This window comes from Ptychodera flava, chromosome 2 (assembly GCF_041260155.1).
Source record: "Ptychodera flava strain L36383 chromosome 2, AS_Pfla_20210202, whole genome shotgun sequence".
Taxonomy (NCBI): domain Eukaryota; kingdom Metazoa; phylum Hemichordata; class Enteropneusta; family Ptychoderidae; genus Ptychodera; species Ptychodera flava.
The window spans coordinates 24,441,436-24,456,230 of record NC_091929.1 but is presented as its reverse complement, the minus strand read 5'-3'; the positions used below and the strand labels follow the sequence as shown (position 1 = coordinate 24,456,230).

At 36.1% G+C, this 14,795-nt stretch overlaps 2 protein-coding genes across 2 annotated transcripts in view; one reads left to right on the top strand and one right to left on the bottom strand.

The window, feature by feature from the left end:
* The window catches only part of LOC139117472 (uncharacterized), a 316,985-nt gene that overhangs the window by 101,679 nt on the left and 200,511 nt on the right, over positions 1–14,795 (top strand). The gene's annotated exons all lie outside the window — the stretch shown is intronic.
* LOC139117419 (B-cell CLL/lymphoma 7 protein family member A-like) lies at positions 109–14,698 on the bottom strand. Its single transcript, XM_070680524.1, has 6 exons — positions 13,453–14,698; positions 12,282–12,359; positions 11,916–11,987; positions 6,725–6,793; positions 4,926–4,997; positions 109–1,520 (listed from the first exon to the last, which is right to left on the bottom strand). Exons 1-6 carry the CDS (start codon positions 13,645–13,647, stop codon positions 1,446–1,448), a joined length of 561 nt encoding a protein of 186 aa, XP_070536625.1. The 5' UTR covers positions 13,648–14,698; the 3' UTR covers positions 109–1,445.

The window sequence follows — 14,795 nt, the reverse complement described above, 5'->3', positions numbered from 1 at the left end:
GACCAGAGAGGGCCCCAGTTTCTTACACAACTTGATAAATGTAATGGTTGGTGTACATTGAATGATAACTCTTCAACACCATACAGCTGTTGAGTTTGAACCACAAACTGCCGCAAAGCTGTATGTGCTTTGTTCAAATTTGCATTACTTACTGAATCTGCTAGCAGTGTATACACCCCATACACAAGTAAAAACCAATGTTTAAGGTATAAGGTTGGTAACAGCCCTTTAAGTACGATTAATGAATAATACAAGAGAAATGTTCTCCATTCTGAAGCTTTCCAGTATCGTTTATGTGAGATACTTCTTGGAAGCCGACTTACTTCACAGGGTGGGGTTAGATTCCCTATTCTAAGATTTAGTCTCTTTTTTTTTGTATTTGACAAGTACCATGGCATTCTGTGGTTTTCTGTATCCACCCATAAATTGACAAATTGTCTAACCACACCTAATAAAACACAATGCATGTAGTCTGGGACAAAACCAGATATGATGTTAAAATTTGGAATTAAAAGTGTTACACTTGGGCCTTTCACACCAAGAACAGTTGTTTCGTTTTCAACTGCCTCTTGTGCACATCTTTGAAATTCTGCATGTGTTCGCTCTCTATGAACTATACCATTTTGTATAGTATATGACCTTATAAATCCATTGCCTTTTGGAATTCGCTCCCCTGGGTTTATACACCAGTCACATCCAAACCTACCATTAAACTGCTTTGTATTACGAAGCATTGGGCGAGCAACTGCATCTGAGGAACATGTTAGCATATGGGCTTTAGTTATCTTAATTTCCCTATCGTTAAACTTCCATTCAAACCCAACATCACTCAGTTCCCTACATTCATCAATAAATGGTTTCAAAAAGCAATCCATTCTTGGTTTTTCTGTGCCAAACCATAAAGCAGAAAGTATGACATGTTGTTTAGATTGCTTTGGTGGCAATTCATTGATGGTACATTGTAGGGGCCATATTGCAAAGGTTGATGATCGAAAGGTTGGGATGCCATCACAGTTCCACAACAATGTAATATCCTCTCTTTCAATACTACCTTCTCTCAATAATTTTCTATACTGCAAACCATTGACGATTGGTGGTTCTTTTACACATTCATAGATTTTATGGTTCTCAAATAAGTCTTGCAATTGAGTTGTAATAGGAAATACCATAAAAAAGTTGCCATTTTTGAGAGACCTTTCTTTGACAAATGGTGTATTACAATCAGGACACTCTCTAGGCAAATCTCCATCATTTTTACCAATGTATGTGTTACACATTTCACAATAAAAATGCCTATCAAATGTGAGAAGTGTGTCTTTGAAATGTTTCTGAAATAGATTATGCAGAATTTGGTATCATGGCTGGTGCTACTAAATGCATTATTGAAAGTAAATCTTGTAAAGCTTCTTTTGTCAAGTGGTGTCTTAAAACAAATGCTTGAAGAATTAATAGTATTTGCTCTTCGGATAGCCCACCTCTTGATCCTCCAACATCTCTTCATTCATGTAATGATCTTCTTCCTATTGAAATATGTAACACATAAGAAATTACTATTTAGAATTTTTTCTTGACTATCATCTGGTACATAAATTATTTAACTGTTATTTAACTGTCAATGAAAGCTGGATGATATTCAATAAATCATACACATACATATAGCTGTATGAGGTCCACCTAAGGTACATGCATGTCAGTTTTCAGAGCAATCAAAACAGTGGTTCTTGAGTAATCAAATTTTTGACCAATTTCACATTTTTTAAGTTCATTTGCATGATTTTTTGGCAATGCAAACTTCATTTGAACAAAATTCAATCTATAGCCAGGATTCATTCTCACAAAGTGCAATGGTTCGTGAGTTTTTGATGTTGGGGGGCATACTACATGTACATACATACCTACATACATACATACACATACACACATACATACAGATGCCACCTACTCCAGCTTATACATTAATCTCACATTGGGCAACCAAATATGAGCTAAAAATGAGCCCCGACAAGTGGTACATCAGTTTAATACTATCAAAGTTTGACAGTCCCAATATCTGTTCCTAAGGCGCATTCAACCTTAACATCAAATGGCAACATGAAAATTCAAGTTGATGAGAAACTTATCAAAATTACCTAAAAATCTCGGCACCTCGGCCGCATTTCCACGACAACATTTTATACATTTTAACATGACATGGACATGGCTACATCCTGGATCAGATTCTTGGTGGAGGTTCCCATAATATACACTTGGGGGGAGGTATGTCAGAGTGCCTTCAACAGCATACTCCGAGTTCCAAAACCATGTCGGACTTACAAGTCCGAGTACTGGGACTTGCATAATCCAAGTAAAACTGCTTACTCGGACTTGTATACTTCGAGTTCATGACCTACTTGGAGTTGAATAAGCCGAGTTACACTTACTTATAGAAAAAAAATGCTGAAAAAAACTCAGGAAATATTCAATTTCGTGATAAAAATTTGTAAACAGCATATACAGTACATGTACTCCCATTCGCTCAGAGAAAAGAGTTGTTAACGCGATGTGTCTGATCTTTGATCTGTGTATCTTGTACAACACGCTCAAGTCATTGTTGTTGTCGAGTGTAGCTACTGTCACGCAAATTATGAGTTTGTCTTGTCTTTTTGTTTCATTACCGAATCAGATCCTGATTTGATACATGACTTGAGTTGGGCACAACAACGTTTCATGATCACCATGATGCATCATGGCGAGTAATTAATCAATCAATCAATCTTTATTTACTAGACACATACTAACAGAGAGTATGGTATGGTACATCAAGATGTGTTACAAATGTAAGTGAACAATACAGAGAAAGAAAAACAACCATTCATCTCTGTAATACGAAAACATGCAATAATTACATTCATTGGAGCTGCTTGAGCTCAGTATAAACATGTGCTCTTTAAGAAAACAGTAAAAGTCTGAACAACAAATGACAAAAGTTACCAGGACATTTTTCAGACCGGAGCTGCTGGAGGGTTCAGCATACATTTGTATTCTTTAGAAATACAGCTAGATCAAGAACATTTTGTTCCATTAACTTTTTAACAACTTCTTCTTTTTCTAAGAGACTATAACATGTACAAAAATCTGTACCACTACTATGTCCCAATAAAATTCTTTCTGAAGTATGATTTTTACAAGAAAGTAATAAATGAAACTCATCATCAATTTCATTATGATCACATCTCTGACAGATTATTTCACTCAAAGGTAATCTAGGTTTACTTTTCCTTCCCATTTCAATACCCATTATGGTCACTCAATCTGCATTTGGACAAATTTTTACGGAGTGTAAAGTCAGACAAGTATTCTAAGTAATTTTTGAAGACAAACTTGAGTTTTGAAAATTCTATATGTACGTAATTTGTTACCATTTCCATTTTTCTTACATCATCAAACAGATTTCTCCTTCATGAACCCAAACATTCACTTGTAAGATTTTCTTTTATTTTCTTCTTTAGTTGACAATATGATATCACTCCCAATAAAATGAAAACATGCATATGATTACAATCCCCCAAATTGCGATTAATAAATTTCACCCAAGGAGATTGAATTTTTCTGTTTTCTGTGAGTGCCTTTTTAAGAATGTGATTTGAAGGCAAACTGTTCAGTCTACACCAATATCTTATAACAGACATATAAAGTGAGATCTTCAATGGTAGTCTACCCAACTCAGCTTTTATGACTTCCAAAGGAGTACGTTTACTGACTCCTAGAATAAATCTGTAAAACGACATACAAAGACTTTCAAGACAATTATCAGTACTAGTGATTTCTGTTGCCCAAATTTCAGAAGCATATGAAAGAATTTGAACAATCAATGTGTCAAAAAGTTTTAAGCAAAGTCTAGGATTTAACATTCTTTCACATTTCTTTCACATAAAATGAAATTAATGTAATTAGAACAAGGACGCCATTATCCAATGACCTGTCAACCTGTGACGTATTGGCCTTGGTTTGCTAGCGTGGCGATAGACTTGCCAAAGCATTTTAGGCATATTTATGTCTTGATAAAATAATTAAACTAATAATTTTTCAAAATAAATGAGCACAGTGTACTTGTGGACGGTATGGTATGAACCGAGTGCGAGTGACCACTTAGTCGAAAATAATGACCTGACTTGACATGTGATGTCATGCACTTATTTTGCTAATGGAACTATTTCTGATATTGAACTGAGTAACTGGTTGGACTTGCCTGAAGTTTATTTGTTTTACTTTAACTTATACGTCTAAGTCATCTTTCAAAAAACTTCGCTGCTGGCCTTGGCAGCAGCTTTCTTCTGAGGGTGAAATCACGGTCGCTCCTTGTGGAGGGACCATGGTTAAATATACATTGCGCAACAGATTATAAGGCATCGTGAAAATGAATTTTTTTTCAAAAGAGCAGACTTTCGACATATCGATCCGCGCCAGCTGTGAACTCTGTGAGTAATAAAATACCTTTTTTCGACAGATCGTTTCTTGTCCGGCATGGCAAAATATGCATTTATAGGAACACGTATTACTCGGCGTATTCAATTCCGAGTAGGTCATGTACTCGGAGTACAAGTCCTAATAAGCAGTATTTCTTGGAGTATGCAAGTCGACTCGGTGTTGGAACTCGGAGTGTATGGTTTGAGATACTCCTACATACCTGCTTGGGGAATAGCTTCCCCCTTCCTCACAATGAAACTCTACTTAGTGTCTAAATATGTTGGATTACAGACCATCTGTAGGTACATATGATCTGAACTTGCCAGACTATGATGCTTAGACCAGATTTTGCGTCCACTCCTTGACAATTTATCAAGGATATTTGCTCCAGGTTTTCGATCCGGAATTACATTTGATATCCCCAAAAAAATACCAGAAAAGAAGACTAGTTTCAGCTAATGGAGATATCATCGACTTACATTAATTTCTCTGTCACTGTCTGTATCATCTTGTTCATTGTTTCCTTCTGAGCCACTGTTGTAAGACCAATCCTACAATGTCATCAATACACAGTTACAAATGCCTTTGAAAATAGTTTATTATTACATCTGTATTGTCGTATTTCATGTTTCTAGTGAAAAAGAAAGATCCACATCGTTACAAGCTAATATGCAAATATGCAATATGCTAATCAGTGTGCGAAATTAAGAGAAAATAGCTTCAGGTCATGGAAGGGCCTGCACCAAGCCAAAGCTTCAGGTCCTTACAGAAAACTGCCAGTCCTCAATAAATGTAGTTGTTAACGACCATCAAAGTCAACTTCTCCACTAATACTATGCTTTTGAGTAAGAGTATTATTATAATATTTTATCATAATATTTTATCGCATTGTTGCACCAAAATCAATCCATTCCATTGCTAGAATCTGCATGCAAGGACATAATTCATACTGATCTGAATGTATATAATCAGCTGCACCATGCTATGCGCCTCGATCAAAGGGATTAGACTCTTCGTAAATACAAAAAGTCGTGAGACAAAAATTACCATGTTGCAACATTGTCAACCCCCACCCCTCTCCCCGTCTGGCGTACCATAGAGATCAAATTCCCACTACCAGGACACGAAGTGCGATCAATATCCCCTGTTGCCCCGCACTCCCACGGTGGAAAACATTGATAGGTGCATTGCATTCAAGTCTGAATCACATGATTCAAAGTCAGTCATCATCTGCATATGTTACAGGTCTTCATGGAGAAATTTCATCATTTATTCCAAATTTCAGTCGGTCATAAGAACCGACATGTTGTTAAAAACTTTCGGCCTGGCAAGAAATCTCTCGGTCTCGGACCGTCGGACCAAGGTTAATTTCGCACACTGATGCTAATATGCAATATGCAAGACATGGGTCTTTACTTACTTACAGGTAATCTCTGCCATTTGTATCCCCCATTACACGCAGATAACATTAAAGGGATACTTTTGATACCAAATCATTGCATTATTTGCTTCAGAAGCGATCAAAATTGTAATATGTTGCATTAAAATCATGCGTGATAAACTTGCATTTTTATCAGGCCATATGCAAATGAGATTGATATACAAATTGAAATGAACAGGGTGTTCAAGGGAAACTATTCTCTGTTTGTAAGTATCTCTCTGAATATAAAATGCTGCACACTGAACGATAGAAAACAAAGGGTCTATGGGATTAGCAGCTTGAGATTCTACTTTGAATAATTAAGAGGTGTTAATGAGTCAGGGACGGAATGAAGCTGGACCCGATCGACTGCACAACGTCCGGTTCATAGACACTGCATGCAGGTATAGGGTAATGTTTTCGGATTATAAGTTATTTCGGATTACTGGCAAGTCCATTTTTAGAAAGGAAAGTGTTACAACTATTTTGAGAAGAATTCGTCAAAACGGTTTTAAAGTACTTTTTACATATTGGTAGCGGCAATGGCGCAAGGCCACAGCCTTGGCAGAACACTGATATGGTAATCTAATACATATAGATGTTAGTTGTGTGTGTGAAAAACTGTGAAATAAGATGCTAAGGAATGAAGAAAAAACTGATATTTCCAGAAATAAAATCTTTAATGTAATCAGGTTATTAAAGTGGAATTACAGAGATAAAGAGGCTAATATCTTCATAGTTATGATATATCAGTTAAAACTGAATGTTATAATCATTTATGGCTAGGAGATGGTAGACATATTAAAATTAACAGAAATTGTAAAGCTGTAGAGTCTCAGTCTACCATGATTTACCCACCTCTCTTGTTACTTCATCATCTCCATGTGTTTCGGCTTCTGATGCATGACCTCCATTGGTTCCCGGCGACTAAAAATACATTTAGATAGTGAAAAATGTGTTACTCTAAATCTATATTAAACTGTACTTGGCATTAGCCAATTGGTCTGTAATGGACCTGTATGATACAAGCAGCCTGCAAACTCCTCATATATTAATAGGCATCAAATTAAGTCCAATAATCATTATCATTCAAGGTAACTAAGAAATTTACCTGGTCCAAGAAATATTTCGAAAATGGCAAAGGCAATGTGGTCATCTTATACCATGAAATAATGGTGGTACCAGGTGTCCAGAATGGGTAAGCGTACCCTGCCAGCTAGCTGCACCCGTCAAGATTGACCCAAAGCGACAAATCCATTTTTATTTGGTGAATTCACCAAATTACTTTTGTGAGTCAAATTTGGTATGCCGTTGTAACTCATCATTCGAGAAACATTGGAATAATAGTGGTGCGGCATGGCAAATCCATTGTGCATTTTTTGATAAAAGCACCAAATTTGGCTCAGATGTGTCTTATTATGTGTTGAACAAATTCAGATACCGAGCCACTGAAAATCTGTTGAAGCGTTGCCATGGCAGCCATTTTTTCAAATTGGCCGCCAGACAAGGTATTTCTCACCTAGTAATGTCAAATGCACAACGCGTTGAGTATTTTGGGTTGAATATTTTCAATTAGAAAATATGGGAAGAGTAATTTACAATTTTTTTTCAACTTTTCTTAATCGTCTGACTTGTTAAACGGGTAAATACAGACAAAAACACAATTCTTATGCATGAAATGTACAATATTAAATCCTATCAAAGGGACGACACTACAGCAGTCAAGAAATATTAGGCCATGGGCTAGAGGGGTACATGCACCTCTAGGATATCAAACTGTATTTATAGAAGCCTTGGGATCTGTAGAATAAAATTTTAACAGATAAAAGGGATGCAATAATTTTTATGGTTGTGATTTGAAGAGTACAGCAAAATCACTATTTGCGCATACCCACGTGCATTGTCTTGTTGTACTACTACATGTCAGTCATCTGCTAAGCTTTTTTCAACATAGCCTGACTTTTTGGGTATCATTAGAATGGAAATTTATTCGTCTTTAAAATGACATACGTAATATGCAAATGTTCCATAGATTTTTTTATGAAATAGAACCAGAACTTACCCGATACCCGAAGTTTGCCATGCAAATTATAGCTAATGTTTAATTATACCAATGTTTTACCTCGGCATAATACAAAACGCAATGCTTTGTATGATATCTGTTTTATTTGCTACAGGGAGATGTTTATCATGTGAAATAGACTTTTGACAGAAAAAAAGATTGGGATGTTATAGCTCTACTGGTCATATTTTGAAGAGTACCGCAAAATCATAGTATTGTTAAACCTGTCTTCTTGTAGGTCATCTGCTGAGCTCGATTTGTAACATAACATGGCTTATAGGGTAACATTGGAAAGTAATTGTATTCTTCTTTCAGATGACATATTGTAATTTGCAATATCTTCCACAGTTTTTATAAAATATGTCCAAAACTTACCCCATACCCAAACTTTACATTGCAAATTACTGGCAATGCTTATCTCAAATTCTACCAATTTGTACCTAGACATATTACAAAGGGCAATGCTTTGCATGAAATATGTTTTATTTGCTACAGGCATACGTCAAAAATTGAAAGACTTTCAACAGCAAAACTATTGGGATGCAATGGCTTGTCTCCTTGTAAGTCATCTGCTTAGCTTATATTTTAACATAACATGGTTTATGGGGTAACATTGGAAAGTAATTTTATTCTTCGTCAGATGACAAATTGTAATATGCAATATCTTCCACTGCTTTTATAAATATGACCAAAACTTAGCCATACTCCAAACTTTATTGAAAAGTAATGTCACTGCTTATCTCAAATTCTACAACCCTTTTACCTAGACATATAATAATAGGCACTGCCTTGTATGAAATCTCTTTTATTTACTACCGGGACGCGTCATAGATATGAGATAGACTTTTAACAGAAAACATATTAGAATGCAATAGCTGTTAGAGTCATGTTTTGAAGGGTATTGTAAAATCATGATTTTAGACTCTTGTTAAACCAGTCTTCTGCTGAGCCAAATCTCTGAGGTTTATGTTTCAATCTTGACTAGAGTGTTACTATTTATATAAGAAGGAATACATCACATTTGATCAGATAATTGGCCACCCAACACTACCTTCCTCAGGTCTTGGGTGTACGTGTCAAGTGGATAACCAAAACATGATTGGCAATTGTCTAGGATTGTCGTTTAAACTTGTTGTCTCAGCCTATGTAAACACCATGGAGAGGAATAAAATATTCGCCGGTTGACTAGCCATGCAAGAGCAAGCACAGGTCCGGGGAGTGCCAAGCACGGATATCACTGACAAAAGTGCAGGATTGTGTTTGAGCTTTGCTTTCCCTATCCTTCATGTTTGTTAAAATGAAAGAAAATTGAGTAATACAATTTAATGACTATGGTACCATGTTTTTGCATGTGAATAAAAAATTGTGTACTATCAAGATTAGGACCAGAATACACGATGTTCGAAATATGATCATTCCAGCACCGCGCCCACACAAAAATTGACCAGTTTGGGATTATGGCCCATGGACTAGTTTTATTGTTCCCAATGTTTTTCCTCAAATATTGGGTTAGTTCGATGTACTTGGCACTTTTCGGGAAACTTGTACCTGGTTGGTCTAAAGGGCTCTTCCAATAATTTTGTATGGCCCTACTTTTGAAGTGTTAAACTTTCTTTTGCCAGTAACAAAGTCTCAGCCACAAACAACATGAAATTCATCAAACTAACCGCTCAAACTAACAAACACCGAAATAATAGCAGTAGGCAAAGGCCTAAAATTCATTCCGACACCAACAAAACCAAACATAATAAAACTACTTCAGGATTTCAGTAAATATAGTCGTAAAATGAGACTACGCTACATCATGAGACACAAACAATCGCAACAACACCCATTCAAAGAAAAATAAAACTAGACTCCCTGAATAACAGAGAACATAAAACTTGAAGGTTAACCGGAAGCTACTTAACTTACACTTCTAGAGATATCATTTCAAACAAGGAAACAAAACATTTCTCGTACCCAAAGAATCGATAAACAAGCTTGAAAGCAATAGACACATTACCATAAAACCCAGACACTTTAAGGTCGGGGCATCGTCATTAAAATGTTACAAAAGATTACGTACGCGAATACGAAAGGCAATTACGCAACACTCAGCTTTATACACAACTATGTAGACAGTGACGACACAGAACAAATAGTAAACTAAGAAAAGAATCTAAACTGCGACTGTCAAATTCTAAATGGCGCCACTAATTGTAGTTTACATGATAAATCTCTAAGAGGACAATTATGGGGACATATAAGAGATTTTCCCCCAAAATGTTATTGCTTTCAGCGTTCAAACTTAAAAAAATTGTTATACAGTAAATATCATTATGTTTTTTGTATGTAGACCTATGTATGAATGTAGATGAACAAGAGTGAAGGATTGGGTTAAATTCCCCGCACAATTTTCCATGTTAGGCCTTTTGAGCAAGAACGCCCTGCAAAACTCGTCAATGGCTAATTATAAAGTTTAGAAACGATAATTAGAATGTCAAAATATTGCTCATATTCAACGTTTCTACTCAAGAACCCCCATCCATTGGCAGAACATGGGACACGCTGTTCTTACACTCAAACTCTTCATACCCGTGGGCCGATGTAGGCCAATAGTTTGCAAAATCTGGTGAGTGTGCCGTACGTGTGATGCACACATACCAGCTACAACCCTAAAAATGGTTGAAACATGTGCATCAACGATTACAAATAAAAAGGAAATGAAAAACTCCAAACGGTACCTTCTGAAAGTCTACTTACACAGGACAGCTAACAGCTGCTCATCGTAAAAAACATTAAATTTGGCAATTTTGAATCTTCCACTTTGGCCTTGTGGCAGCCATATTGTCAATAATTTTATTAAGAGAACTCGCTTTTCATAGAAAATGAAATAATCAAACATTAAACAATGAAAATGGTAATCTTAATATACATTTTTTACGACAATACGTCCACTATTCACCACAGAATCATCCGTAGAACAGCACCTATGGGATTTTACAGTAATTGAAGATTGCTATGTTTCAAAATGGCCGCCACACCAGAACGAGGCTCTATGCTTATAAAAATATGCAAATAGTAATCTAAATGGGCACTTATGATGGAAATACATCCACTATTCCCCACAGAATCATCCGTAGAGCAGCAAGTAGGGGATTTTATAGTGACTGATGGTCGCCATATTTAAAAATGGCCGCCACACCAGAACGAGGCTTAATCTGTGGTGGCTCGGTATCCAAATTGATTGATATTATGATAATGTACATTCATACCAAATTTCAGGCTTTTATCATAAAATGCACAATTGTTATGAAAATTTTGCTTATGCCGCGCCACTATAAGAAAGATAGGAATGTTGGCTCAAATTTAAGAAGCTAAGGCACTAATTACTATACAGAATATGAGAACAACCAAAACAAAGCGTTTTAGTTCATGAATTTTGACTATCTCGCATGTAATTGCAATATTTGATAAGGCTGCACAAATTTGGAATTATGTTTGACGTCACCTAGGTCACCAAAACCTACAAGGGGGGTTGGGGGGTTGGGTTGGGTTACAAAACAAAGTATATATATTCTAAAATATGAAAATCAACTAAAATACAAACTTGAAAACAAATATCCATGCTCATGAAGCCCTAATCCTCAAACTCTAAGCATAAATTTCACACAAATGGTTAATTGAACCTTGGGTCTTGATTGTATGTTTCAAATTTGTGCAGCCTAATTGAATTATATAAAACACTTTCTTTAACTTATTGTAAAGAGTGAGTTAACTTGTAGTGGTAGATTGTATTTCTGCATTGGACGGCTTGGCAGGTATGAGTTATTTGCAATTGATGAATAGCGAAAAACAATGCAGTCAGTCAGCAGTCTCACAGTCTTGCCTGCATTCAGTACACACAGAAACATACAGATCTACATTTGTATGTCTCTAAATGCGCATACAAAGATAATTGCAGAAACATAAATGTTGAACATAAATTCACTTGGTTAACCTCACCTCTCTATTGTATCCATCAGTTTCTGAATTAGTGTTCCTTGTGTGCATATAACCTCCATGGATTTCTGACGACTATAAATGAAAAAGCGAGTGTATTATAATTTGAACACCGTATGTTAAATGTCCTTAAATTTATGTAAGTAAATATCAATGCTTTCATACTTCTTTTTTTAGCAATAATTGAGACAAGGACACGTGCATGAAAAATACACTCAAAAAAACTAGTAAAATCTTAGTATGTATGGTAAATATAACAACTTTGTGTAACATAGACACTCAGCCATAAATACGCATACATACATACATATATACATACATACATACGTTAAGGCAGACAGTATTACAAGTTTGAGATCTTTTCCTCACCTCTCTCTCTTCTCCACTATCATCTGTTTCTGTGTCCATATCTACTTCAGATGCATGACTTGAACTAGTTTCTTGAGACTACAAGACAACAAATAAAAAAATAAACTAGCCATAATTTAAAATCATGTATATAAATCCATATTGCATTATTTTACAGCCTACATTTGTGAAAACAATATGTAAATTGGTTTCAAACTTTAAGACTTATATTTGCTCTCTTTACTGATGGGTTACTTTCAGTTTGATCCCAATGTAATTAAACACCTGCAGCAGTGACCATGTTTTTAATTTATTTTAAGCTTAAGGTAGATCGCGCCTCGGGAACAGATATTCGGACTCTAAAACTTTTACAATTCTTTTCTGATCTACCACTTGTGGAGGTTCATTTTAAAGCTCTTGGAGAACGAAAAATTTTCACCGTCTTAGATTTACGAAAATCCAAATTTTAATTTTCTCCTATATAGAGTTAACATTGGGATGGCGGCCATTTTGAATTTCAAAAATTGCAAAATGTTGGGTAATTTGTTTCGCTAGTTCAAAAATTTGCACAGTGACCCCTGATTTTTATTGTTGATTTGGTAAGAGAATGGTTGAAAGTTTCGATGTGGAAAGTTTGATGAAAAGTTTAAGTCTTTCGCCATCGAGGCGCATACAGCCTTAATTGATATGCGCCTGACTACAGACCATATTAGGAAGTTATTAGCATATATAGTGGCATCTCATTCCAATGTAGGTGATGCCCAATCAGTTCATGAGATATGCCAACACGATCAAAACACACCCTATTCAAATGTAAATTTCATGGGTCAAAATGATGTCGGGGATTCCCTACTGAGTACAGCAACAAGCTCGCGACTACGGTTTTCTTTCTGATACAAAATGACTCTGATTATTCAACCGTTTATAAAAATAAATAGGTGTTATTCTGATGGCTTACATAATGTTCGGGTACGAACGATAAGGCGCAATCTCGCATAGCAAAAACGACGGATTGGACAGACGATGATGAGACAGGAGAACCAGCGGAAGTTTACAGGAAACATTGCGAATAACACGCCAATGTAAACGAACAATATTGCCTTGGTAGATCAGTGTCTAACGAAAGGTCCAAAATCAAAAGAGTATTATAACCTTTACAAAAAAAATGTTAGTCTTCATTTTTAATACGTACCGGTGGCACTGGCAGTGCGACGGAGCTGTCATCTTGGTTTAACGTCAACTGGTTGACGTGGTTGTGGGGAAATTCGCTGTCGAACTCCTCTCCATCACCATCGGCTTGTGTCTTGCTTCGACGTATCTTCGTTCTCTTTGGTAAAGGTAATGCAGAGTCCAACAGATACTTTTTATATCTACCATTGAAGGCCATTCTGACTCAACTTTGCCGAGCTACGGAAAACCACGCTCCCTCCGTGGGAAAACAAAGTACGCACTGCACGAGCTATCTGGCTATGGCGTTTGAGTGGATTGATGACGTAATTCGGATTGGTTTATTCTGTACATGGGGTTGTTTGGTAATACACTCATAAGCAAACATCTGTGTATCTGCTTATTATGGAGTTTAATTTTTTGGGGGGGATACACTTCTCCGTTAATGTTAAAAATCGTGACTTGCTTCTTTGGGCATAGAACGGTAAAATAATACAACCGTTACTTATTTCTGAACCATTCCCTATGTTAGAGTCTCAAATGGTTTAATCCTAATTACAGTAAACCGGCAGACGACAAAATTAATGTCGCGCGCACCAGCTCAAATTCTGAATATCTCGAGCGAGCACTGTGCGTAGTACTGAAGATTTCCATGGGTCACTTTTCTTTTATGTAAAGATAAGAATTTATGCAATGAAATACGCAATTTTTGATTTTACTGAGGAAGAAACCGCTGACATCGGCGAAGTGAAGTGGATCGAGGGCAATGAGAAACATACCATTAAATTTTATAAGACCAGGCCTGAAGTTATTGTTCAATGGCCCAGCCGAGGTTTTTTTTCAAGATGTGTTGCGAGAGTTATAGAAGTGGGAGGTGAGTTATTTTTTTTTCTTGTGCAATACTTTCAACTTTGTAAACAGTATACGGTTGTATTTTAATTAAAAATACTTTTTCTATATTGAACATCCTTAAAGCAAAAATATTTCAGTTGTTTTCACAGATCATCACTTAGTTGCGTATACAGGTGAAGCGGATAACACAGGTCTTTATGTATAGTTTTTTTCATTCTTGTTCCTAAAGCAACCAAGACAACATCTATTTTTTACAGCTGGGGTCTAGCATATTCTCTTTATTTATCATCTTTTAAATGCTGGACTTCCCAATACCAAACGATAGATCTTAAATATTAGGTATAACTTTGGTAATTTTTTCTGTTGCGTTTTATTAAAGTATGAATCACCATATTTGTCTTCTTGTATTCATGCATAATTTTCACGACAATTAAAGAGGCCTATACTTAAATACAGTGCAATGCTCTCAAGGCCCTGCAATGTTCTATTTTAAATACTATCTTCTTTGTCTGTTCA

What these genes read in the sequence shown, in the direction of transcription:
- LOC139117419 (XM_070680524.1), bottom strand. Translation starts at nt 13,647, where the DNA reads ATGGCCTTCAATGGTAGATATAAAAAGTATCTGTTGGACTCTGCATTA. An exon ending in ATAGTGGAGAAGAGAGAGAG is followed by an intron (nt 11,988 to 12,281) that starts GTGAGGAAAAGA and finishes TTTCATTTATAG; the next exon opens with TCGTCAGAAATCCATGGAGG. An exon ending in CTGATGGATACAATAGAGAG is followed by an intron (nt 6,794 to 11,915) that starts GTGAGGTTAACC and finishes ATGTATTTTTAG; the next exon opens with TCGCCGGGAACCAATGGAGG.